Source organism: Astatotilapia calliptera, chromosome 14, assembly GCF_900246225.1.
Source record: "Astatotilapia calliptera chromosome 14, fAstCal1.2, whole genome shotgun sequence".
Lineage (NCBI taxonomy): Eukaryota > Metazoa > Chordata > Actinopteri > Cichliformes > Cichlidae > Astatotilapia > Astatotilapia calliptera.
In genome coordinates, this window is record NC_039315.1 from 7,762,063 (window position 1) to 7,790,001 (window position 27,939).

The following is a 27,939-nucleotide window of genomic DNA, read 5'->3' on the forward strand; positions in this document are numbered from 1 at the left end:
GTCAATAATTAATCCAAGTTTGATGAACTAAAGGCTGGCTTATTCTCCATCTCACTTATTACTCTTGGGCTTCTTTGTTTATTACATATAGGAATTCATTGAAGATATATATATATATAATAAGAAAGTAAATATGAATGCTAATTAGTACATCCTATAATTGGAACAACTGGGATAACTCAGAATAACTCAAATTTAGTTTGATATTTAAAATAGAGCTAATCCCTATAATAAACTTTAAACTTAAGCTACAAACAGTATTATATCGTAACTGACTATGACCCATACTCACAAAATCAGTAGAATTTGGATGCTTAGTACAGGAAACATAGTTCAAGTGTCTTCATGAGCCGTCACTTCTAGAACATAGTGATTTTTTGCTAGGGGTGACCTTAAGGAACACATTATCGCAGTGCCTACACTATCGGAATGAAAAGAATGAAAACAGGGCAAACACAGGGGGAAAGCAGAGGAAAGCTTACATGTTGGGAGACCTCCGAAATTAGGTGCGCTCGGTGTGCACTGAGAGCTTGTTTCCATCTGCAGACTCCAGCTGTGTTGGATCTTAAAGCAAACTTTTCTTCAGACGAGGGAAAAATGCAGAAGAAATGCGTTCGGTCCTGGAATGTAAATCCAAAAAGTGACTGCAGAATTGGCTCATGAATCACTTCGTGCTCGTCAATATATGTAACTGAAAGGATGATCAATTATTTACTCCTGTGCGGGCGCACAAATGTGCGGTGCAGTCTGACTTAACTCCCGTTTCCACATTCCTCCTCCTCGGAGAGAGAGAGAGAGCGAGCGAGCGAGCGAGGGAGGGCTGGATGGGGGCGGGTCCATAAAACACTCTCAGGAGGCGACCATCAATCACACAAATCCCCACCCAGGGGCTGGACTCGCCGCTACTATCGCTCCTACAGGCTCCTGGTGCATTCACTGACCCTTTGAAAATGATGCACGTTCTCGTACTAAATCCTTCGGGATGCTCAAGATAACGAAAAGCTGTCAGTGACTTTCATGTTAAAATGTTTACCACATCTAGCTTTGCATTTGGTTAGGTAACCTCAAATTCAGGTAAATTAATTCAATATTGACTGACATTGTATGTCAGTATTTGCACTGGACATCCTTAAGGGAGAGTTTAAGGAGCATTGCACATGTATAACTGTTTGTGTGTGTGTGTGTGTGTATATATATATATATATATATATATATATATATATGTGTGTGTGTGTGTGTGTGTGTGTGTGTGTGTGTGTGTGTGTGTGTGTGTGTATTACACTCTTTTTCATAGAATTATGGTGTACATATTTTTTCGTAATGCAATTTGCACTACTGCCTATAGTGTCAGTCTCACTATTATTGTTTTTTTTTTAATCTAGCTGAATTCGGATATTTGTGATGCATCTTTCATTTAAGACAAACCTGAGAGTTGGCTGCACCTTTCTAAAAACTCTACCTGGAAGTTTGTCTTTCTTTGAAAGTTTGTGTTAGATATTTCAAGCAAATCTTTTATTATTTTCCTTTGGTTTAAACTCCTTGGAGTTTTTACCCACTATCTTAATTGCATAAAACCAAGGAAGTGCCTAGTGCAGTTGAGCAAAAGTGGGTTATTCAACATTTTCAGATTAGTAACAATGTCTTGTGTTTGCTTTTTTCATTTATTCATTTCTGATTCGAGTTCATGCTTGAATTTTAAAGAGTGCAATATTGCCAGAAGCATTTAAATGCAGCTTTGCTCCCTGTGAATTGTGTGAAGGCAGCTAGATGGAGGAAGTTATTCAGCCTGTCGTTAACAGGCTATAATTCTTTACATTATTGTGTCATCCTTCATATGTGTTAACGTTAATGTGACACAGATATGACTGACGACACAAGAAACTGGAAATAATGAAGCCTCTTGGGCCTACTCTATTCTTTGTAAAAGTAAATATGACCATTTCATTCAGGGCTTGTCCCGCACTTGCAGTAATTTCGAGGACATAGCAGTCAATTAACAAAAACAAGTTTATTTAAATAGTTTAGCTAAAGCCTCTATAGTAGTTTAAAGGCACGGGAGAGTAAAATGGGTATATAAACTTTCAAAGCCTCTATTTTAATTCCGCATTATTGCCAATATTGAGCTCACACGATGGAACGTTGTATCGTTTCTAGTCAGGAATCCAGACGGACGTTTATTTCAAACGGACCACAACATCTTTCCCAAAGTTGACGTGGAAGTGTTTGTGTACAATGGCTGATACTAAAGTAGAAATTTCAGCTGACAGCTCGACTGCAGCACAAAATGCAAATGCGGCTTCACAGCCGAACAATCCTCTGTCGAGGAAGCTTAATAAGATATTAGAAACCAGACTTGACAACGACAAGGTAAGTCGGAAGACGTTAGCTTCTTGCTTTTTGGCTAACTAGCTGAATGTAGCAACGAAATAAGTCGTGTTTAAATCGGCCGTTCATTATTATTAGAATGATTTTTCGAAGTTAATCTTTCCAGGTGGCAGTTGATCATCTCTGACTCTATCAAAGCTCGGTAATAACATTGGTCAGATCTTTAGCTGTCCAAGACTTAGCTTTTTGCTGCATCCATTCACTCTTGTTATCCCACCACAAAGTGCTTGTTATTTAGCTCAAATAAAAGGAAACATACACTTCAAGTGTGAAAATGCAGGCCACAAAACTATTTCCACATTTTATGTTCATTTTGAGATATGTGGATTTGCCAGCTAAAGCAGCTGATAGCTTGGGACATTACAGTTGTCACAACACTGCAGCTGACAGTAATGGTTTTGTTGCTTTGTACTTCCAGGAGATGCTTGAGGCTCTGAAGGCGCTGTCGGTGTTCTTCACTGAAAACAGTTTACGCACCAGGAGAAATCTTCGCGGGGATATAGAGAGGCGAAGTCTGGCGATCAACGAGGAGTTTGCGCGAATATTTAAAGGAGTAAAAGAGGTGATATGGAGTTTATTATAATTGATGAGCTCTCAAGGCTGTGGGATCATAGCCAGAAAAATGTATAAAATATATATGCAGTAACTGAGGTGGGTTGGGAATTTCCACAATGAGCAAATAAATCTGTTAATTTTTAACTTTATTTTATAAAAACAGTAAATATTAGGACTTTTTATTTCTAAAGAAAACAGTATTTCAGGGAGTGAAATTAGAGAGAGTGATTTATTAAGACTTCTACTACTTCCAAACAATTTATCTGGGCATTCATAGTCTTTTAATACTAGATATTTTGTTCTGATGAAGAATGAGTCATTACTTTTATGTAGTTCTGTGTGCCAATGTCATTTCAAAACTAATTCATTAATGCTTTTAAAGTTGCTTCTGTGGAGAAAAATGCCATCATTCAATCATAGACATCTCTTCCCTTCATTCTAAGCCCTTACTAGCAGGCAATTACAGGTATGTTCATACTTCAAATGCACCAAAAGTAATTTATAGTTAGTTTTTGTTCTCGTACTAAGGAAGCACTGATCCAGTTTTTTCCATTTCTGATACAAGGCTATGGTAGCGCTGAGAAATTAAAAATGCACTGTGACTTAAAAAAATATAACAATGATGATAGTAGTAATAATAATAATAATAATAATAATAATAATAATAATAATAACCTTGGTTAGACTGAGAGGCTGAGTGCATTAATAAGGTCTTAGAAGCAGGGATAAGCAGGGATCTGTCCATGTAGAGCTTTATATCTTAATAACAGAATTTTAAAGTGGATTCTAAATATCTCTGGAAGCCAGTAAAGGGATCCAAGAATAGGTGTAATATGTGACCACCTCCTACATTTTGTTAGCAGCCTTGCTCCTTGTGTTGTGCCCCAGTTGGAGACGAGTTAATGAGGACCAAGAGATGCACGTGAAAAGTGCATTAGAATAATCAAGGCAGAAGAAAATTAAAGTTAAAGATGATTGAATGACAGTGAAGGATTGATTTTCACAATATTGTGTTACCAGCATCAGGATGAAGGAAGTTTGAAATGTAAAAACACTGCAAGAGCACAGACAACAAATAAAAGCTCACAAAACATGCAACAGAACACACAGACACAATGAGGATGATTTAGAGGAGACAATAACGTGAGAGAACAGCTGCAGTAAACAGCTAACAGCAAATATACATCTACAGTATTATATGACTTATTATTTATTGCCTTTCCTGTTTTTCTCTCTCACAACACTGACAGATCCCCTGCTTATTTTAGGCGTGTCTCAGTAGAGTCTGTTGCATCTTTCAGTTTCTGTCACTTCAGTAGCTTTATGATGTTGTCTTTACTTCATGTTATTATCTCCCTTAAATAACTTCTGTTGCAGTTAAGGGAGCTTTGGTTTTATTCAATTTTTTATTATTTATAAGATTTTTTTTTTTTACTTTTGTTTTTCTTCAGTTGTATATTTTGTGTGCTTTTTCAGCATTTATTCAATTAACGGATGTTTTTACCAGTGGGTTTGACCTCTCAGGCCACAAATACAATACGCTGAGAAGGTACAGTACAATACTGATACCGTGGTATCAAAATCAAGTACTGATCCACTACAGTTGTTGTTTCAATAAACTGCATTACTTATTCTGAGGAGAGAAGAGAACTGGGAATCATTTCATCTTTTGTTTAAAGCAACAGCATATCCTACTGTAGAATAAATGTAAATGTTAAATGTAGAATGTAAATACTTTCAAGAATATAACTTTACAGAGTTGGTATTTGCTGGTAAATGATGAACTGGTAGAAGGAAAAAATGCATTCATGTTATTTTGTAAATTTAGTTGCACAAGTCTCATTTAGGGTAAGTTTAAAGTCGTCACTGCATGTGGCCAAATGGCCATTCATGGTCATCCTGGTTTCTCCGTTCCCTGCTCTTAGTCACACTATGGGTGCATCACCTCACATACACACACAACATGCTGAGTGGAGCTAAGAAAATACAGATGCGGTAAACATAACAAGATTAGGAGTGAGCGTGCCTTGAGGGCAGCCATTCCCCAACTTCAGACCACTGTGGCCCACTTTGATATGTGAAAACTGTCCATGCAGTCAAACTTGTAGTCACATCTCTGAATACCACACAAATTTAATGTAATTATTTGCATGACTTTTGGAGCCAATCCTGAAGAATTTTATTTTATAGTCCCATACAATGATTGGACCAAAAGGACTATAATCTGATTTACCCTTTATCCTATAGAAGTAAGTCAGGTAACATTTGAAAAGGCTCAGCTTTCAAAATTGTGTGTTTCAATCTGTTTAAAGTTATCAAATTGCGTAAGGAAAAAAAATAATTTCAGTTGACTAATTTTTTTATTTTTTATTTTTTTTAATGAGTTGATTGTAACTGATGGGCGCAACTACCATACCTTCACACCCCATCAATAGGCCCTAGCACATACTTGGGGAATTTCTGTATTAGGGAAAGCATGCTGGATGTTGTCAGTTATGTCAACTCATTTGACCACAGTTAACGGTTAAAGCTTTTGCAAACATACAGAGAAAAGCTTTTAGCATCACAGATGTGAAAAGGCTCCAAACTTCTCACCTTTTGATGTGAGCTTCCTCCCTGCTATGTTGGCTCTCCCATTAGAAACTGGTGCACTGCAGCTGATTTGTGGTGCTGTAAACTAAGAACTGAATTAAATGCATTGGCCTTTTAAATCAGCTGTTGTCACAACACCAGATCAAGCATTTTGAGTAAGGATCAGGCTGCTATCCAATCCAAATATCACATTAGTACATTCCTTAATCGAAAGCTGATATCCAAGATCTGTCCTACAGATACTTTATCTCTTTTTATGCAACTCACTAGATCTTGTGCAAAAAGACTAGTTATTGGGCGAGTCACTGATCTAGAGTTCAGAGCCCAGATGACTTGCAGAAATCTAGTGCTCCATCTAATAAAATAAAAATATGCTTACAATTTGGATATTTCTTTATCCAAAACACAAAAATGTGTGGTCTGGACTCTGGACCAGCTTTAGAAATATTCTCACGGCACACTGTAGTACTACTTGTGTTTGGTTTTTGAATGTGATCAGAGGTGCATCAGTGCTGGTGTAACTGATTTCACATGATCTGTAGGAGCTTGAAAGTGTTCACGAGGATGTCCAGGCGATGAGCACATGTTGTGAAGAAATGACCAATAGATTAAAGGTACGTTAATTAGCTCCATATGTTTCAAAATTCTCCCGTAAGTTTAAAAAACATGACCTAGTTTATTCTTATTGGCTTGATGGCGTGTATCAAAAATATGACTAAAGTGATTATAGAGTTTATTTTGGGAATATAGTTATTGTAAACTGTCTTTTAAACATAATCCCTCTTCTACAGGCTGCAAAAGAGCAAACACAGGACCTCATAGTGAAAACCAACAAGCTGCAAGGAGAAAAGTGAGTAAATTTGGATGTGTGTGGAGATCAGCTTGTAACTTGATGTATATTTATGTTTTTAAAAAAGGATACAGGTGAAGAATCAATTGTGAATTGTCCTTAAGAATAAACAAAAGGAAATAGACAGTTCAGTTGGATGCCTATAATTTGTACTTAATGGCTGACTGACAATCTTAATATCTTTTATCACATTAATGGATGGAATAACTTGCGTATACTTAAGTGCACTGATGCACTTAAGTAAAGTTCTGCAGCAGGAAAAAGATTGGTTGACTTTGAAAGTTATTGAACTTTATTTTTATTTTTTACTTTATTGTTATTTGAAAGTTTATTGGACCCAGTTTGTTTGGAAAAATAGATCATGCAGTATAGGATAGCACTTTCTTGTTTTCCCATATTTGCCTCGTACTGTTAGCTGCCAAAGAGGACTTCTCCATTTAACTGGAACATGTTTTAAAAAAATGCAAGTGTAGTAGTAATACTATTCTGATTGTTTACAATATAAGATGGTCAGCAAAAGAGGAGCAGACCATAAAAGGCCATAAAAATAAAACTAATACAGAATCCTACAAATTCAGGCCAGTTATGCTTATTACTTATTTAACACTTACTTTAAATGACTAAAGTAAAAGTTAAAATATCTCTTAATTCAGCTGACTTTACACATAAATGCTTTATAAATCTTTAACACCTCTATACCACCTCTGCAAAAACCAATGTTCTCATTTATTCATTGACACACACCATTGGGGGCAATGAGAATCAAATCTGGACAACTACCATCTGTCTTCCAGCTGTCCTACTTACTCCAGTGTTACAGCTTCGATATCCACAAGTATGTGGGGCTCAGCTTAGTCTTGAGTTGCTTGGTGATTTATACTGCAGTGAATACTACTGCAAGTCATCAAGGTGGGCTCCAGTAGTGGCGTGTGAACAGGTGCAATCCCAGTTTTAGATACAAAGGAAGTACAAGGTTATCACTGAAAGTTGTCTGACCATCACTCATTTAGGTGATAGTGTTACACGTGAACATGAACTGTACTTCTGCATCAGATCTACATTGTAACTTGCACCATAGCCGGAACCCTATTTTAACCCTACGCTGTAACCTTCTGCGACATGCATCTTTCCGAGAAAGATGTCGGGTCGAAAACATAGCAAAGCGACTTGTATGGTGCAGAAGTTTGCGGTGTAGTTATGAAAGGAGTTTCTGGTTACTGTGTAAGTTGGGATAAATATTTCCCACAGAAGTCAAAATCAAGCTTAAATTGTGTGCTTTAGTAAGTCAGCTTTTTAAAGTTCTGGCTGCACTTAAAAACCTTACTGCACAAGACAGTAAGGTGATTTGATGTTACTGATACCTATGATATGTTACTGCATTTTTAACTGTACTTTGAATATAACTGTAAAATAATTAACAGTTAAGATTCAGAAGAACAAGACAATATTAATAATCCTTACAGTCTTCTCTACATGTAAATGTAAGTCTCAAAATCAAGGGTTTGTGGGGGTTTTCCTGTGCACTCTCAGATCTAATTGAAGCCAGACTCTTACTGGAGAGCAGCCGTCAGTACATTCCTGCGTGGGTGTGTGTACATTAAGATTTGCTGACAGCACATATTAACGTCTATCAGATATGCAGATCCAGTACAGCTCATGATACCGAGTCAAACTGTAGACACGCAGTGTATATTGGGTACTCTCTTACAGCTCTTGGAATACTGATGGATATTTTTTGGTTGAAAGCCTTCCAATAATTTTTTATCTAGGTTTCATTAATCTGAATTTGGCCACAAGAGTGCTGGCAGCAATGCAAAAATAAAATGTCCCCCCCTCCCAACATCCTGTTGGCTGATGGCTGACAATTCGGGTGGGGTTCATTAACATTTGTGCCAGATGTGACCTCCGCGCTCAGTGACCTTGCCAGTTGACATGGAGGCAGGGGTAGAGATAATGTAGATTCCTGGCAAAAGACATTGCTGACAGCTGTGATGTACTGCGGCAATTCCATGCTCCACTGGCACAGCTTCAGGACCTCCTAGACAAAAAGGTGACATGGGAGCAGTGGCAGCAAGATTGAAGAGGAAGGAGATGAGTTCCGAGACTGAGAGCAATGAAAGACACCGGTGGGGATAAAGCCAACAGTGAGCGTGTGCAGGCAATTTTTTTTAAAAAACAATGTGTCGCTTTGTGCAGTGGGTCCTGTTGAAGGTGAACAGTCAGAGGTTTTACAAGAATGCCCTTCTGAGTGGCCTCTTGCCTTGTCTTCTTCTTTGCGTAGCAGTCCCGTGGGACCTGCTGTCTGTCTGTGTGACATTTTCATTTGCAGAACCGCAATGCCCCCACAACGAGATTGGACAGTTTGTGAACGCTGGGCTATGACCTTGTCTTTAGCAATTTTGTCCCAGAAGAGTTGCCAAGGGAAGTGTGCAGTCAGGCTGTCTTTCTTCACCCACCCACCACTCAGCTCACTGCACCACCCCACTCCAGTCTTCTTGGTCCGATCTATTTCAGGTCACACAACCCTCTGCAGTCCTGAGACACTTCTTCTTTTTTTTTTATGTTTTGTCCTGTTGACACTTATTATAGCAGTGCTGCATTTGCCGCACAATCCCCCATGTTTTGCTTACAGGGCAGCTCTACTGAGAGAGTGTAATCGTTTTCAAAGGCCTGCAGATGCTCCAAAATTGTATTTACTTGGCCGAGGAGGCCTATCCTCTACTGTTTGCCGTCTTATCTGCCGGTGGCACTGTGTCATTTGTCAACACTAATGAAATGGAAGGCAACAGCAGATCACTTACAGTGTGCAGAAGCAAAGGTGGGAGCATAGAGCTCCTTTGTTTCGAGCTGGTTCTGTTCAAAGATGCTGTCAGCAAGAGCACATTAGGTTGATATGTTGTGTGCTGTTCCGTAATGAAATGTAATGTTACCCACCTGTACTGCTTTGTGTGATCATTGGGTTAGTGTGACATGTCATGGTGTTGAACAAGTTTAGACGTCTCACAAACAGATGTTTCCGTGTAACCGCATGAGCCAGAGCTGAAGGGTATGAACTGTTGGAGCTGTTTACTGAGATGCTCGTAGTTGGCTGCCTACATGGCTAAGATTTACCTGCATTTCCGTTGTGGCAGAAACTCATTTGCCACATTAATTCCGTGAGCATGTGATGAATGATCAAATATGGATCCCTGAGAATAAATGTTCTCAGTACGACGTCGGGGCAGGTCATTAATAAATACAAGAGTGCTGAAACCCCTTAGAGAACAATCAGGGACATCAATAACAACCCGTGTAAAATGACACTTGAGCGTTATTAAGACTCAGCTTGCTGCTAATGAGGACATGGCTGTGAGTATGCCTTTATGCTTTCTGATGTAACTGCATGCTCTCTCTGATCGCTGGCACATGGCTAACAGCTTTGGGAGTGCCAAATTTCTCTGCAATTCTTTGAAATGGCCCCTGATAGATGCTAATGCATAATCGACCTACATGCTTCTGAACTCGTGTGAGACTATTGGACATTTGCTTATTAAGGAGAGGTGTTGCACTAGTTCTTTTCTTTTTTTTATGCATATGCTTATCAGTCATTTTTCAATTTAAGCAATATTGCAATTCTTTTTAAACAAGTCACCTTACATAAGAGCAAATGGAATTGGTAAACGGTGCTCTGCAATCAGGCTGTCAGTTTTTATAAACTTGGTGCCAAGCTCATAGCGCTTGGCACTGTGAGGTAATTAAGAAGGTACTGACAAGGCTGTTTATGAGCTTGAGCAGTGTTATATTGCTTAAACAATTTTCATGCTTGAAGAGACTAAATCAATTGGCCTTATTGGGAAATCTGAGCACACACAGAGACACCAGCAAAGACACAGGCTGTGACTTGTTTTGATCTCGTCACATGACCCAGCTCTAATTCAATTTTGCACGTGTTGGATATTGTTAAGATCAAAGGTAAAATATTGACTTAATTTTCCTTTGAACCACTAACCCATAGTCTCTTGTCATACTTACAGTGTGCTGTTTCCGATTCACTCAAGTACTGTGCCTCTCTCTGGTATTCAGTAATTGCAGTCTTGCGAAGAATGTGTCATGTTCTGACAGCACTGTAGAAAATGATCCTCCTGCTCCACTGTTCCTTTGCTCTTGTTTGGTGTGTAAGAGAGCTCCCACAATCCCCCTCTTTTCACCTTGTACAGCCTCTTTGTTGTGATTTACATCCTGGAGGAACGGGTCTGTCACTCCTGGCTCGGATGTGAGGGGGCATTTCTTATCTTCTAAAGGTGAATCTGATGATGCGGGAGCAAAGTTTTTTTTTGTGCTGCTGCTAACATGTCTGTCAAGTTTGGCGTTTCCACACGGCGAAGACGAATTAAGGATGCGAAACAACGGGGTACGAGTTAGGATGAACCGCATTATGTCGTATTTTATTTAGAATGGGAAGTTGAGTAAATAATAAGTAGTGGTTCACCCATAATAACTGAAAATAAACACGTAAGCTTCATTGTTCCCTTTCAGAAATTGCTAATGATTTTTCTTTTTGTTGTTGTTGTACATCCGTGCGTTTGTCTTTTTATTCCCTCTCTCCCATTGTGAAGATAATAACTCAAGTACCTTAAATGATAGAAATTCCATGTTTATACCACAGTATCTGACTGTAGAACAGATGATCCAATTAGATTTTTGTCAAAGCCTGCTGCATAAATTTGCATATTAGTGATAAAATCGTTTTTCTTCAGACAGCCATTGCTCCTCACCCTAAACGAGTTTACAGATTTTGAATTAACAGTGAGTGTGTTTGTGTGAGGACCAGCATGTTCACATGGAAATGGTTTCTCTCTGTTTAGTTAATGACCTTGTTAGCATAGCTTGTTATTTTGGTGCGATATCAGTGTTTGAGTGTCTCTTGTTTTAATTTGTTATCTCGCAGTAATGTGATGTTTTTTTTTCACTTACTCCTGCCAATTTTCATTCCATTTCTCTCTCTTTGCCTTTGGAGTTCAGTGCATTCTCTTCTCGCAGGTACTTCTTATGCAAAACATATAAGTTTGTTCTTTTACTTTACCTAAATATTGTACTGTTAGGTGTTTCTAACAGGCTAAAGAGCTGCTTTGGACAATCCACTAGTGAAAACCTGAAACACAAAAGGCCAGTTTATGTAGGGGGTGCTCTGCTTTATCGCTGAAAAAGTAAAAAAAAAAAACCTAAACTTTTTACAGTCACCACTTACAATTTTGATGTCGACAGGTAGCTGTAATGAAGCCAGCTTTTAAAGTATGCAATCCAAGCGTGCCGTTGGATCTGTTGTGTGCTGCAGCAAAATCTCAATAAAGATTTTGCTTGAGGTCCTACAGTGTGTTTGAGCCTTGGCAAGTTCTACAGAGAAATACTGAATTACTAGTTTCTGTAACAGTTTTACAACCCTTTACTTTCAGCCGGCTGAGCACTAGTAATGGCCATGTGAGACACAACTGTCAGATAATGTTGAGTTCTTCTGTTCTACCCAAGTAACCCAGTTATTTACTGATCTTTCTGCACTTTTGCCAAAGAGAGAGACTATAGAGGAGTTGGCTCACACGGAGATGAAGGGAGGACACGTTGCTGTTCCGCTATCCCGTGACAGAGTTCCCCATTTGAACAGGGTGGTTTCCATGGTCACTACTGTGTTAAGACACTTATTGTCACACTGATAGCCATCGCTCTGCAGTCATTGGTGACAAAACCTGGTCGGTATCTGGCTCTGTGCTTTCTTTGTGTCTCTTCTCTTACTCTGATATTCAAGCTGCTTCACATGATGCCTGTGTCCCACCCTGCTTTTACTCTGTTTTCTCTGTTTGTGTGTGTGTGTGTGTGTGTGTGAAGAGTGTGATTGCCATCTGCTGCAGGATTTTGATCATTGCACCCTGTTGACAGCTTGCCCCCTTCTTTGTTAAATGAAGGCATATAAGGTAGTTTTTCACACCTTTTTATTTGTGCAGTAAGGAAACACAAGGGGCCGTAACAAAATGCTGTGATAACACTCTTTGATGAAAGACTGAAGAAAACAAATTTTTTTTTCTATGACAAAAATCCACAAGGGTTTTATAGAAAGACATAAAACATCATGATGATAAGCAAATACCCTGCTGAACAGAAACTAAAATAGAAGTGCATCATAAGGATAAGAAAAGGTTTTATTACAGTGCAGCTGTGACAAGTCAAGGAAATGAACAACATTTATCTCTTTCCATTCAGTCAGCGTCTGGAGGTGAGGGCTCAGGTTGCTCAGGCATTCCTCACCAAGTTCCAGCTATCTAATGAGGAGATGGCGACACTGCGAGGGTCTCGAGATGGACCCATTACTGAGGTAAATCTCTACTGTCATGAACAATGAATTAGAAGAAGTGACAAATCTTATGTTTTGCAGGGGAAGGATTAGGAGACTATATTTTATCTTTAATTTTTTTGACTTGTCTTCGGTGATCATCTTTCTACTCGAGGCTATACTACCTGCATACTCCATGAAATCTATAGTAAGATGTGAACAGTACTACAATTTCTTAGCAAGTAAATGTTCAATGCTATATTTTCCATCCCTTTATACATTATATCAAGAACTGAATGCAAATACAAAAAGAAAACTGCTTTATTGATCAAATGCACTTTATGTTTTTTACTGAGTACCCAGAATATCAGATTGTTTTTGCAGTTCTGCTAGCATTATTGCTCAGATTACATAATTTGTGTGTTGTTTATTTTGCCAGGATTTCTTCAAAGCTCTCAACCGAGTGAAGCACATCCATGAAGATGTGAAAATCCTCCTGCGAACTAACCAGCAAACTGCAGGGTAAGATCCACATTTCACTGTGTAACTGCCTTTGCCTCCACTTTCACTGAAATAAAAGAATGTCACTTACAGTAATTTAATCTTTGTTATATTCATCTCTATTAAATTTAATAATTTAAGTGGAAGAATTACCAGTAAAGTGTATTCACATCACTGTTATGCTTCTGACATTATGCAGCAAGTCTCGAGTGTTTAATGTGTGGTCTTGGCTTGCATGCTTCTTCTAGGTTAGAGATCATGGAGCAGATGGCAGTGTTACAGGAGACCTCATATGAGCAGCTCTACCGCTGGGCTCAAAGTGAGTGCAGAGTAGAAATACATAAAAGGCATGTGCATGTTCTGAAAAGACAAAGAAAAGTATGATTTTTTTATTGCTTTTGATCATGATGTGTTCTTTTTGGTTTCGCATTTAAACAGAAAACTTTGCTCTTTCAAGTGTGAGTAACTGCGTGTATTGGATACATTTAAGGATACATGTGACTCATATCCTGTCTGTCTTTGCAAAAGAATGCCAGACTACAATATTTTCCGCAGCTTAGCCATGTGTTTTGTCACTGATGTCAAATGGATTGGAAATAAACTGTTTAGGTCACAGTAACTTCATTTGTGTCTTCATGAAATTACAAAATGTAGAGCGTCGGCTAAATTATGAGCTGCTCTACGCACGCTTGTTTTGCTGTGGTTTAGACCTGCCAAAAGCCTGAAATACAGAGATTTGTCAAGTAATAGTTTGTTAACTGTGAAGTGACACTAGGTTAGAACGTTGTTTGGTCGTTTTTGAATTATGTATTTTGGGGAAACCTCTTTTTTGTCAGTTGTTTAAGACTGAGAAACAAATTTTACTTGCAGATACAATTGCAGATTTATCTGTGTTTCCAGCTTGAGTTGAGATTGACAACAGTGGATTGTGTGTTTTGCCACAATCTGGAAGCTTGGCTGTGTGCTTGTACTGTGTGAAACACAAGCAGAGTCACCAAATTCAGGGGAAAGAAGAAGAAGAAGAAGAAGGAAAATAGAAAATTTGTTTTCTTCTTCTTCTTTGATTTGCTGTCCCCAGCAGGGTCGCCATGATCCACAACATTTAGCAACAAGGAGTAGAGCATAACTCTCAAGACTTCTGTTGTTAAAATCATCAGATTATGCTCCAGTGGAAGTATTTCTTGTTTTATTTTGTTTCTTTCACCATAGATGAATGCAGGGGACTGACCCAGGAGACGTGTGATATCAGCCCCGTCTTAACTCAAGCCATGGAAGCCTTACAGGACCGACCTGTTCTTTACAAGTAACATATAATCACACACATTAACAGAAGCATGTCTCTGTGTTTGTCTTTCTCTTTGTGTCAGCATGTCTTAAAGTCCTGAACCACAGGATCATATTGTGGCTAAAACATTATTTTGGATTTCATAGTAATAATAGTAAGATAGGCCACAAAATACATCTACAAACTTTCACTACAAATCCATGTTAACTTCAAAATTATGTAGGGTTTTTTTCACAGTGACTATATTGCACTGTGTTATTGTCTTCTTCTGGCAGTCAGTGGTGAATAGTGAGAACTAAGGGCATTGTTGTCACTGTGGTCTTGGAAAGAGAAGCAAAAAGCGTCTAAGTTATAAAATGACGGCCTGGCACAACCGAATGTTGCCCTCGTGCAGCCTGTAGGACAGGAGAGGGGAGGTCTGCTAAAAGGGAAAAAACAATCCCTCTTATTATAAAAATAGTCTCAAAATAAATAGTCTTAAATATATGTCTGCAAATTTCTGAAAAATCCTCTATAAGTAGTATAAATTCAAAGGTTGTATTTTGAATTTCCAAATCTACATCACTCATAGTTTTTATAAGGAGTATTAAAAAAAAAAAAGGAAATCACTTTCCTTTGCACTCAGTTTTCCTCTCCAAAGTTCATTGTGTGTGTTTTTTAAAGTCAACACAAACAGTATAATGTACTGTGTAAGCAGTCTTTCTTTCTTTCATTGCTGATTGTTATCTGCATCATTCCCCCTGCAGTCTACAGAAATCAGTGTAACATCTTTACCATTTTCTTTCTTATAAGCCAAAGAGAAATAGTCATTAGTCTTGTTTTTTTGTTGTTGTTTTGTTTTGTACAATTACAAATGTTTCCAATTCAGTTCAATTTTATTTATATAAAGCCAAATCATACTAAGAGTTGCTACAAGGCACTTGTAAGGTAAAGACCCTATGATAATACAGAGAAAACCCCCTATAAGCAAGCCCTTGGCCACAGCGGGAAGGAAAAACTTCTATTTAACAGCAGAAGCAGGGAGGGAATCTGAAAAGTAGAGAGGGACTTTTGATTGTAATGGGGGATTTATTCTTCTGTGTCAAATCTATGCTGTTAGTAAGTGTTAACCACAAAACTCTTTCTAACGAAGACATATCCTACACCTTAACCCGATGTGCCCTGCCTGGAAATGCAACTACACGTTCCACTGAGGTAGCCCACAACTATTGCGAATGACCTATTAAGTACTGTCTGTGTATTTCTTGGAACTTTTTTGCTCCAGTTATTGAATTTATCAGTGAGAGAATAATAATCATTCAATATAAGGAGTTATAGTCAAAGCCTCAACATAAGTAGAGGCTAAGACAGAGATTTCAGCATATTTGTGGAGGGAGATTGCTGAATGCCAGAATGTGCAAAGAAATATCAAAGCTACAAACTCAAGGGGCAAATATGTTTGCCTCTGCGGAAAAAAACCCCAACATAGAGCGGAGATCCAGGAGGGGAAAAAAGTCCCGACCTTCTCTTTGTTTGTATTGTGGCTGACACCAGATTCAAAACACTGGGACGTGACCACGAAGTAATTAACACATAAAACTCCACGCAAAAGCACAAATGCTTTTAACAGTGTTGCCACTTATGTAGGTTATGTTGTAGGCTCTACAAAGATTGACCGCATTAGTCTAAATCCACAGTAAGTCTGTAAATACAACTTGGACACGCATAAATATTGATGCTTTGACTGAAGCAACAGAATGAATGCAGAGGTAATGCTCTGTGTGCTCAAAATTAGCCAAATGCATTCAAATGTATAAAGGTGTGCTACGGGTCAAACATTTTCTAATTGATAAAATTTTCATCGCGTATCAGGCTAATTCATTTTGGTCACTGTCTCGCACAGTTGTGTTATTGAAGCAAATCCACTCAAACCAAAGCTAGGACTTGACACGTTAATTCCAAATTAAACGTGTTAAATTGAAAAGGCTAAGGAACAAAAAAAAATTAATTGCCCAGTGTTTTGGACCATGTGAGTCAATAACATTGAAACATGTTACTCACAGAAAGAGGAAAAGCTTAAGGGCTGAATCAACATGTGTTTTAAACCAGTGAATATCAGTATCTGCAAATAATTTATACCTTCTAGTACAGGAGAAGGTCATTCGTCCTGACAGAGAACAAATATTTGCTCATAGATTTTCCGAGGCATACCGTGAGATTAACAAGACAAGTGAAAGTTTCACACGTTTTTTTTCTTTTTTGCTTTGGTTGTTTTTGTGGCAGACCTCTCCCGTCTGTCCCGCTTTCTCGGAAATGCACCTGTCTCTGCACCCACAAAGTTTCCAAGGTCAAGCTCTGGCTGTGGATGTTGAGGCTTAGAGAGAAGATATGAGAATTTTTGGAATCTTAAGTCAGCGCTATCTTCTGTTTAGTCTGTCACAGAGCCTGACACTGCATGGTCTTCAGAATAACCTTAAACTCTTTCGTTCTGGAAAAGCTCCCTTCATTGTTGACCTTACCGGCTGACCACACTGCAGCCTGCACAACAGTACAGCTGCTTGTTTCACATCACATTTGGTTGTTAATTATTGCTTTGTTTCCTTTTGTTTTGTAAGGTACACTCTGGATGAGTTTGGCACTGCACGCAGGTGTGCCGTTGTTCGAGGTTTTATCGACGCCCTCACCCGTGGTGGGCCAGGAGGAACTCCCCGGCCTATAGAGATGCATTCACATGACCCTTTGAGGTACAACTCCCCTCACACTGTAATTTTACTTTAGGTTCTCAAACTGCATTTAAGAGCTGAATACTGCTTTTTCCTATCTTAAAAAAAGAGCTTATTTTCTTATAAGTATGATCATTTTTAAGTTATCAGGTCTGTGGTAGGTCTTTTATAGTTTAGGGAGTCTTCCCTTTAAGTCAGGAATATCTAAGTCTGCACATCTCAAAAGACACATGGCTGTTTGTCTTTAATTCTTTGATGTTGTTGCATAAATAATAGATCAATTTTTAAAAAATCAGAAGAAAAATTGCAGAATCTTGAACAACTATTACTTATGAAAATTCAGTTTTTGATGATATGATAAGGATAGCTTCTCTAATAAATTATTCAGTAGAACTTTAATAAACAGACACATACAAGCCTCACACTGTATATCAAGAAATGCTCTACAGTTCTTCAGAAGCACAATCATGCCTTTAAAATATTTAGGCTATAAATATTCTAGAGCATAAATCAATCACAGTTTGTTCCTTACTTCTTCGAATTTGGACTCTTAAAACCCAATTCAGGAAGATATTAAATGTCTATTGAATAACAGGATCTGAGTGTACCCGTGTTTCCTGTTGTACCACACACTCCATCTTCCCCCTTCCTCCTCTGCCCAGGAGCCAAATGGGAGATTTTCTCAGAACACCAGCCATGTTTGGAACACAAAATCACCTCCACTTTATAGGAAGCACCAACAGTTCTGAGAACATCAAGTTCTTTCTCACCTCCTTATGTCCTCGATCACACATTCGCAGTCACACAAACATACACTATAATAATAATTTAAGCTTAGCTTTCCTGTTTTTTACCATTATGTAACACTAAAATTCACGCTGTGTGTTTTTTGGCTGAGGGGAGTGAAACGCGATGGCCCACTGTTGTAGCTGTGACCACAGTATGGAAAGATTAGCCTTGGCTCGGTCCATTGTTGACATGCTGTTTTGTCACCCTTTCAGGTATGTTGGGGATATGCTGGCCTGGCTGCACCAAGCCACTGCCTCAGAGAAAGAGCATCTGGAAGCTCTGCTGAAACAAGTCACTCTGCAAGGTAATGACAAATTATACAATGCACAGTTAAATTCCCATCATCCAGTTCAGGTTTCTGTCCTAAGGCTAATATGGTTGTATGATGCCATTTAAATATAATTCAATATAAATAAGTCATATAAATCGTCTATTCACTAACTATGTTGTAGTTAAGGAATGATGTATTTTTTCTCAGTTGTATATTTATGAATCCAGTGATTACATATACAGTGATCTCAAATGCTAATGTATTTTTTTTATGTCTTTGGGCCTTTTGCTTGCATTAGGCGTGGAGGATAACATGCAGGAAGTGGTTGGACACATTACAGAAGGAGTCTGCAGGCCGCTAAAAGTGAGAAATCACATCAAACTACTGGACGGCTGTTTGTGCATCACTATTTGACTGATTTACTCACTGTTAATGTTCCTCAGGTTCGGATAGAACAAGTCATAGTAGCAGAGCCAGGCGCTGTCCTTCTTTACAAGCTGTCCAACTTGCTCAAGTTCTACCACCACACCATCAGGTATTTAAAGTTTTGGTCCAAATAACTCAGCAGCAACCGCAGAGCTAAAATGAAAGGTTGATTAATCAGCAACAAAAACCTGAAAAACATCAATTTCAATAATGAAATAATCAATGAACTCATTGTATAGAACAAAGAATTCTGTGGCTTTTTCGACTGGTTTTTGCAAACTGTGGAGTTAGTCTCTTTTCTATTTTATTTTCTATTAGTCATTACAGTAACTTTCAGGTTTCACGCCTTTGGTTGGACAAAAGATGCTACTTTAAGCTTTTAAAGTGTGAGATTTCAGGTTTTTTTCTGCTCAAGAATGGCAAACAAAAGGTAATTGATCATGCAAACATACACTGATTGTGGCTGTCTGTTTATCTCTCTATTTGGTCTTTGTCCAGCTCAATCATTGGAACCAGTGTGGCCTCCTTGCTCATCACTATTGAGGAAATGCACTCACTCAGCAAAAAGATGTTCTTCAACAGTCTAAGCCTTCATGCAAGCAGACTCATGGACAAGGTAGCATAATCCACAGTATTGTTTTTCTTCACACATTTGTGGGGAAGTGGCGGTTTAAAAAAAATCACTAGTGCAGACATAATAATAGAGAATACAACACTTGTAGTGTAATTTAGAAAAGGTGTCACCATATTGTCTGTCCAGCAGAGAGCACTCTGTCTTAGTTATGTACCATATGCTCTTGTGTTACACATTTACTATACAAGCAAAAGGTCCCTGGTTCAATCCCATGAGGACACAAAGAGCGTTCCTTTGAGGTAGCTTTTCTAGTAACAGATCTTCGTCAAAAGTTGTAAACTAGTTTGTAAAATACTGTGTTAGAGAGTTTCTAAATAGTCATCACTTTTCTTTTTGTTATAGCTTCAGTTTGCTATTTGTCTATGATTATAAGAAATGTCTGGTGAAATGTCAGTATTTATTTCTTTTTTTGTCCCCTAAAAAAGATCATCGGTCTCAAAAAGCCAGTATCGGTTAGCCTCTTTACGACATCTTAACTAAAGAAAGAGATAAAAGTTCACAATGTTCTTTCATAAAAATGCTTAAATGACAGTGTAGTGAAGTTTAGTATTGCACCATGTGGAAACACTTTGTATATTTCAGCTCTACATCTAAACCCTCAAACACAACAAGGCTATTTCTGAACCACTTATGCTTGTAAACAATTTCGGCCTGCTGGCCGCATCATCAAAATGGCGCTAGCTGCCAAGAAACACCAGACTTGTCACCATTTAGTCAAATTGCCATCCAAATATACCTCAGCACGAGCAGTAGCTCTTCCACATTACATGCTGGCTGTGTCCCGATCGATAGCAGTTACAAGAATTATTGCTGTAGCTTGCTGTTAATCAAATTGAAGGCCCTCAGGGTTTTGGTGTCAATTCCACCTAATGCCAGGAACACAGCTTTCTCATAATTTGCTCTATTAGTTGGACAAAGGTGGCCATGCTCAGTTCTACATTGTGTGTCCAGAGGCCAATAAAATCAAAACCCTCTTCATTAAAAAAAACAGCTCAACCGACTGAGGATCAGTGTGATAGCAGGTTGTAGCATTGTGTGCAGTGTAGTTGGTTGACAACTTGCCTGTGTGGAGGATATATCCTGCACACAACTAACCATTGCGATTGCCATTTTGGTTGTTTTTCTACTTCGCTTACATCTTGTCTTATGGCGCCGTCTGCCTGAGCAGGTGGAGCTACCACCTGCAGACCTGGGACCTACAGCCTCCCTCACTCAGACCCTCACCCTTCTCAGGGAGGTGTTGGCCTCCCACGACTCCTCAGTAGTTCCTCTGGATGCTCGTCAGGCTGACTTTGCTCAGGTAAATACATGTTTTTGGATTTAAAAAAATGTATTCCCTAAACTAACCTCCCTTTATTGTTGTCTATTGTAATATTTGTTTCCATCTATTAATTTAGAAAAGGTGCTATTTAACTCAGTGATTAAGGCTTTGTCTTACTTTTTCTCTCCCAGGTTCTTTCTTGCATATTGGACCCCCTCCTACAGTTGTGTACTGTGTCAGCCAGTAACCTTGGCACAGCTGACATGGCTACATATATGGTCAACTCACTGTATGTCATGAAGACCACATTGGCCCTCTTTGAATTTACAGACAAGAGGCTTGAGATGCTCGAGTTCCAGGTCTGTTCCAGTTGTAAACATACATAAATAATTAGTGAATTAGACATTCTTTTTCTCATTTTACGTAGCTGTATTTGATGAATAAGTAAACACCGTGACTCTAATAACAATGATTAAGAACCATATGCCGGTATGGAACAAGACTTATTGAATCACAAGTCTCTGTTATTCCACATTACTGCATCTGTATTGTTCATTATTAATAGCTGATAATTATTCCCATCCTTTTCATTACAATCCGCAGAGGCCAAATCTTTCACTAAAGAGATCTAATTTGCTGTCTCATAAAAGGGTGTGCATCGTGCATTGTTGTTCACGCTCCAATAGTCCATCTACCCCTTTTATTTTTAGCACTTTTTTTGTGTAATTGAACACCACAAGAGCTCCAGTAGAAGCTTCATTATCAACAGCACAGTGATTCTCTATTAATCACAAGTACCATTTATTCACAATGCACGCTTGGACTTGATTTTGAAGCCACTCTCTCCCACATTTTTCAGATCGAGGCTCACCTGGACACTCTGATCAACGAGCAGGCATCCTACGTGCTGACCAGAGCCGGACTAAGTTATATCTACAACTGTGTCCAGCAGCACAGTGCTGAACAGGTCTCACACAGAGCACTTAAACACATGTTCACATGTGCTCACTTATGAGTTTATAGAACTGGATTTTTTTTCTGTCATTTCTCTTGTTAGACACGCTAATGGTCCTCCTTTTTTTTTCTCTTTTTTTTTTAACAGTATACAGACTCCCGCAGTATTGTTTGCACTACCGCTTTGAGACACATTTACAGGCTTTACTATTGCTATGGTTACATGACCAGTTTCTTTGTTAGGGCATAATAGCATGTCCATCAGATTTTTCAGATGAAGGCAACAGAGAAGGGCAGATCTTATCAGCTTGTATTTAAAAATGGGTTCTCCAGTAGTGTCCTGTGCAGATAGGAGCTGATGAGCCTTCCACCCTCTTTATGACACATTTTGCCACTGGACTGACTAAGACCCATAGTTGTGGTTTAGCATGCAAGCTTTGACTCTGGGTCATGTCAGGACATACCACACCCTGCTGCTGCAGTTCAACACAGAGGTCAATCATAAACTGTGATCTTCTGCAGACTATTTCTCTGCCCGGGTGGCCTGTCTTGTTTTTTTTTTTGTTTTTTGTTTTTTTGTGGTTGTCTTTTTAAAAAGATTAAATCACGCCTTTTGCACTTGATTCCAGCCCAACTGTTTAACTCCTTAATACTTTGTGTTGTGCTGTATTTTGGGTTTTTTTTATGATGCATTAAATTTCAGAAACAACAAAACAAAACTATGATTTTAAATGAGGCTTTTCACAGAGCTTGTTGCTAGCAGATGACTTTGTAGGTTCATAGTATGTCTGTTAATGTATCCATATCCCTATAAAACGACTCTTTTGCTTTGAACCTTGCACTGCTTTCTATTTGCTGGTTTTAATGTTGGCAATTTAGGCGCTTAAGCTTGACTTAATGTTACCATTCTGGATAATCAGTGGCAGCTAATTGCCTCAAAGGTATCTGCTGTTGTGTGCACACAGTCAGGCATTTATTTACTCAGTGTAGTTAACGTCAGGATTTAGGAAGGGCATTTCTCTTTTTCACAAATCGAGGCGTGCATTTCTGATTTCAGTAATTTTGCAAAGATGAACTACACTGACGAGTATTTTCCTAATTCTGTGTCTTATAGGTCAATTAGAGGTTGGGTACTGATTTAAAATAGTGTCTTTGTAAATTTCAGATTGTAAATCATCTAAACCACATATAATTAAATCAGGAATAGCTCCAACTAACCCGGTTAGGCCTTTTAAAAGGACAAGAAAGGAAGTGTCATGCACTGATGCATATTTACATTTATAGATGCTGAGATAAAGATGACATTTTATCATGATATAGCACTTAGATCATATCGTCTAGCCCTAATGTAAATCATCTTTCCAGCCAGCTCTCTAGGGGTCAGCTCAGCCATGCACAATTACGATTACCTTTTTGTAAGCATTTTAAGTTTTGGCCAGAAGAGCAGGTTATAGCTGCTGCTCAAGACAGCATAGACGGTACACAAAGAAACCTTTTTGGCACTGCATGCAGACATGAATAAATGGAGACCCTCCACTGCCTTACCTTTGTTCAGTTCTTTACATTGTTGCTGCTCGAGCGCTGTAACCTGAAGGTGGATTCTGAACTGACAGTTGCTTTTCTTTTCTTAGGGTGCTCTGTCCCTCCTCCCCGGCATGGACAGCTCTTCTGTGAAGGCGGCAATGGTGAGTTATGCTAAATGTGTTAATAAAGCTAAGGCCCATGCAGATACCTGATTCATGATGCCTGCTGTTACCCTTCGCATGCAAACAGGTCCAGTTTGATCGGTACTTGTCGTCCCCTGACACGCTTGTGATGCCGCAGCTCAACTTCCTGCTAAGTGCAGCCATCAAGTGAGTTTCTGTCCCTAATGTTGATAGGTGTTTCTCTGTTCACACAGAGAACAGCATACATGCAATATTCAGGCCTCAAATTAAATGTTTACCCAAATCACCTGGTGTAATAACAGAGTGGAGAGCGTTGTTCTGACTGAATAAAAATAGAACCGGTGCATCGACCTAATTATGTTCAACATTCATCACTTACTCAGATGTAATATGATCATTACTGCATTCTAAACAAAACACTCGAATAAATTTACAGAGAGTTTGGATACTAAATTGCTGAAGCCACCAACACATCAAGAGCACGGTGGGCAGGACTGGCTGTATTTGTCTTACTGATCAGAAAAAGCACATGCTTTTAGCTCAATGCAGCTGCTACATTGGAGGGCTCTTTCTATGAGTTACGTTTACTGGAAAGTGCAGCAGGCTTGAGGAGCACTCTGTACCTCAGGTTAATGTTCTCTATTAATGGACATGGAGGACTGATGGGCAGGACGCCATTAATTAGCTTCTGGTCCATTTCTCACCCTCGCTCGTTCCCTGAAATCATCCCTCCTCTTTGTCTTTCTCCCGCTCTCCCCGCTATCACTCACGTCCGCTCCTCTGCTCACCTAAACACATATAAACAGCCGCCTGCACTCTGAAAAATGCTCCTGGAGCCCACAAATAATGGGAATGTGATTTTAGACTCCTTTCGCTTCACTTTTTGTTTTTCTTTCTTAGTGCACTTGGTTTGGAGTGTGTGGTGTTACACTCAGCACTGTGCCACCTCGTTCTCTGCGGGCCAATTAAAAATATGGATTCTCAAGAGCGTGAGTGGGATACAACCAAGGTGCTCCCACTGTGTCCCCGAGTCCTCTCACCAGGCTCTTCAGCCCAGTTGTTCTATCCTCTCTTTCTATTGCACTGCAAATAAAATGGTCACCTAATGTTTCTTGGACAACACTGAAGCAAATCCTGTCTGTAGAGAAAGAAGTCGCAACTAAAATAAAATGTAGTAATGTTCCTTTTATGTTATTGTCCAATTATAATTAGTTCCTCAAAATATATGAAGATAATGTCTTTCACAGTATCGTAAACACCAACATACTAACAAATAGAACAAAATGGCTTTATTATAATACAAGCACAGTTGTCAGAAATTGTTGCCAATTGTTGTTTTGTTTTGTTTGTTTTTTAAGTTGGCTACATTTTAGAGCTTTAGAACTTTAGATGAATAGTGGCGCCAGATCTTAATTGCATAATTATGACGTCTGTAAAATTGGGACAGAAATCGGAGAAAGAGATTAAAAGTCCCTCATGTGAGCGGTATTTTCTTTGCCAAGTCAGTATGTGTTGTTGTGGCAGTCACCTGATTCTTGTGCCTTAATGCTGTAACGTGCGTCCATAGATGGCAGTGTGCACCACACACTGTTGTTCTTTGTTTTGGTACAGTAGTGGCAGCACACATTGGTCACATGAAAAGACACATCTCATTCAAGGCTGACTTTATTCAGCTCTTGATCAGTGATTAATTGCAACATGCCTTCACTTGCCCGATTAAGAAAAGCTTAAAAAGCCAATTTGATACTGCAACATTGACGGTTTGGTTTTCACGAGTTGTATTTGTTTGTGCAGGGAGCAGATTTTCCGCCAGTCGACAGAATTGGTTTGCCGAGCCTACGGGGAGGTTTACACAGCTCTGACCAGCCCAGCTAATGCCTACAACGACCCAGAAAACCTGGTGCCCAGATCCCCTCAGCAGGTTCAGACCTTGCTGTCATGAGAGACACTTTTGTGCCACTTTGTTGATCTCAAATACACCAGGCGAAGCACAGGCCCAGCAAAGGTCAACCCGCAGGGTATTTAAAGAGCCGTGTAAGTTGTAGAGTGTAATAACATCAAAGTATATAAAAGTAGGAGTAAAGGTGGGGTACTTTCTGGGAAATGTGGGGTGTGGTCACTGACCTCAGAGAGAGACAGGACCTGTATATAGAGAGCATTATATGTATATGCTGTATGATGTTTTCACTTTCACTGGGGCTTTCTATCTGTTTTCACCCTGTGTGCTCTTTGGGTTCTATAAGTGTATCTATAAAGTATCTGTACTGAAAATATTGAACATTATATTAAACAAAATAAAAAATAATTTAACAGACTTGTCCAATTTGTTTCTTCACTATACTGACAGGGAAAAACTAAACAGCATTGCAAGGGGGAACCTCAGAAACTCCAACAAAGGCCATGTTTATTTCAATCGCAGGTGTGTGAAGTTGTGGGTTTAACACAGAATTTATTTTTTATAGGTGCAGTTGGCTTCCATGCAGTCCTTAATATGAGTTCAGTGAGACTGAATGTAGTTGCTGACCCAACATTTGATCTTGTCATCTTCTTCACACACCCAGAGCAATAATTTGTCTATACATTTACATATAAAACTGGACTGACTTTCAGCCCAAGGTGCAGTATAACTTCACCTCATTTGTAGGCATACACCTCTAAATTAAAGTTACACTATATGGGCAAACGTATTAGGTCACACATCATTGAATTTAATAATGCTTTGGGATTGTTTTTTCTGGAGTTGTCTTGGGTCTTTTAGCTCCAAGGAAATCTTACTGAGACATTTTGGACAATTCTATGCTTTCAATTTTGTGAACAGTTTGGGGAAGGCCCTTTTGTGTTCCAGCACGACTGTGCCCCAGCGGATAAAGGTTCATAAAAGCATGGTTGGATGAGTTTGGTGTTTAAGAACAGACTGGCCCACACAGAACACTAACCTCAAACTCAATGAGCACCTTTGGGATGAACCGGAATGGAGATTTGATGAAAATTCCCATAGACACACTCCATGCAAGCTGCAGTAGCTTTAAAGGTGAACCAACTCCATAAAAATGCGAGTGGGTTTAGAATGAGATGTCATAAAATGTTGTGTAGGTGGCCAATACCTTTCTCAGTATAATGTAGAAATAAAAGGCTTACTGGGTTTTGGTTTGACACAGAGAATATTTAACTTTTTGAACAAAGGATTTCTCTGTTGATAAAACCCAAGGATTAAGGAATACGGTTGGCCAGACTTATGCAAGTGAAAAGAGTTGTCCTTAAGTTAACTTCAGTCTTAGTTATTTATAAACGCATGCACAGCACAGTTGATCTTTGTAGTATTTTTAGTCTCTTGCCACAGTAAACTTCACGGCTGGCGACGTCATATAATATCACATCGCCAAAACGTTGACTCCGCCCAGCAAAAATAATCTCCACAATCGATTGTGCCTGTGGTCTGAGAGGGAGCATTTCATTTCTGCTATCTGACATCAGGGTTCATGGCAACAAGCCTGATCTTGGCAGCACTGCCAGCACTGAGTCCCAGGATTTCCCCAGTCACCGGATGTTACTCAGATATCATTGGCCAGGACATTGAGTACTGGGAATAAATGGAATACCACAAAGTTCAGCATCTGGACAGCGTTTTTAAGTCCTTTTAAATAGCCCAGTTCTCTGTTCCAGTTCAACAGAAAGCTGGGTTCTTGAGTGTTTTTACACAGCAGTCTTTGGCAGAAAGTGCGCTGATGTTTGAGATGCAGGGTTATTGAATAACAAATCGCTGTTTGTGTGTGGCAATACACTGAGTGCTTGCCTTCGCTTACTTACCTGCAGATAAGTTGTATGTGAATATATGTGGGCCTGCACAGTTCAGCATGTGAGAGCTTTGCCCTTCCAAAGGCTGTATTAATGAGAAAGCAGATGTGAGAGCTACAGGGTTCCTACACAGGATAGAAAAGGATGACATTTCGTTTTAGTGATTTCTAGGTCTGGGTAAGCATGGGAAATAAAAGTACTATTGAGAAATATTTGTTTTCAGACCCATTCTCCTGTTCTGTTTTGTAAAATGTAAAATTCAGAATTCCCAAAAATGAAGAGACCATGTAAGCAGGACAATTCATGGCGAGATGTTGTCTGTGAGAAAGCTTGGTGGTGGAGAAAGCAAGGCAAGAGTGGCATAGTTGGTAAAATAGCTCTGGCCCATGTACAGCTGGAGTTGGAAAGATGGCCGTGCTCACTGCAGTTTTTACAGAAAGTGAATTCACAAGGCTCAACAGACACTATTAAATCAACCAGATTTTTAAAACTTTTTTTTTTTATTGTTATTCGTAAGGGCGTAAAAATATGTGTTAAATAATAAGCATTGAATATCAGGTAGTGCAAGCATAGGTGAAAAAATTTGCTGTTTTTACAATTTCCCAGCCTTCTCCGGTTTGGGAGATGGTTGATCTGCATGATCTACACTACCTAGAACTGCAATCGTGTGGCAATAACATACTCACATTTACTTGCATAATAAACCTGAAAGTTTTATTTTATGCTGTGTCCAAAAATCTACAGAGAAATCTGGAAATTTGAGAGTGAAAATGTAATGGAAAGTTGTGTGGAAACACCTGGAAATAAATGAGTCAGCACTTAGAGGCAGGGAGCAGTAAGTCCGGTGGAAGGCATTCATCTCATCACTGGCAGCAGATACCAAGCTTTTGCTAGTTGAAGCGTAACACATAAAAGAATCTGGGTTAAAGGACAATATGGAGTTTTTGTTTTTTCTTCCTCATGCTCCAGTG

General features: G+C 39.1%; 2 protein-coding genes across 3 annotated transcripts in view; one reads left to right on the top strand and one right to left on the bottom strand.

Moving 5' to 3' along the window:
• The window catches only part of LOC113035882 (LHFPL tetraspan subfamily member 6 protein), a 47,668-nt gene extending 46,844 nt beyond the window's left edge, over positions 1 to 824 (bottom strand). Inside the window, exon 1 of the mRNA XM_026191720.1 lies at positions 483 to 824. The gene's annotated coding sequence lies outside the window, so the exon portion shown is untranslated. The remainder of the gene's footprint in view (positions 1 to 482) is intronic.
• A 1,316-nt stretch (positions 825 to 2,140) lies between these two features.
• Positions 2,141 to 25,488, top strand: cog6 (component of oligomeric golgi complex 6). Of its 2 annotated transcripts, none has more exons than XM_026192108.1 (19): positions 2,141 to 2,367; positions 2,804 to 2,947; positions 6,075 to 6,146; positions 6,324 to 6,382; positions 12,614 to 12,725; positions 13,123 to 13,205; positions 13,433 to 13,503; positions 14,394 to 14,487; positions 17,064 to 17,192; positions 18,173 to 18,264; positions 18,530 to 18,594; positions 18,675 to 18,766; positions 19,156 to 19,273; positions 20,460 to 20,591; positions 20,744 to 20,911; positions 21,412 to 21,519; positions 23,138 to 23,191; positions 23,280 to 23,359; positions 24,968 to 25,488. In XM_026192108.1, exons 1-19 carry the CDS (start codon positions 2,233 to 2,235, stop codon positions 25,113 to 25,115), a joined length of 1,956 nt encoding a protein of 651 aa, XP_026047893.1. In that variant the 5' UTR covers positions 2,141 to 2,232; the 3' UTR covers positions 25,116 to 25,488. The 2 variants fall into 2 exon arrangements, with proteins under 2 accessions (XP_026047893.1, XP_026047894.1); XM_026192109.1 differs by lacking the exon at positions 2,141 to 2,367 and adding an exon at positions 2,419 to 2,527.
• Positions 25,489 to 27,939: the final 2,451 nt, after the last annotated feature.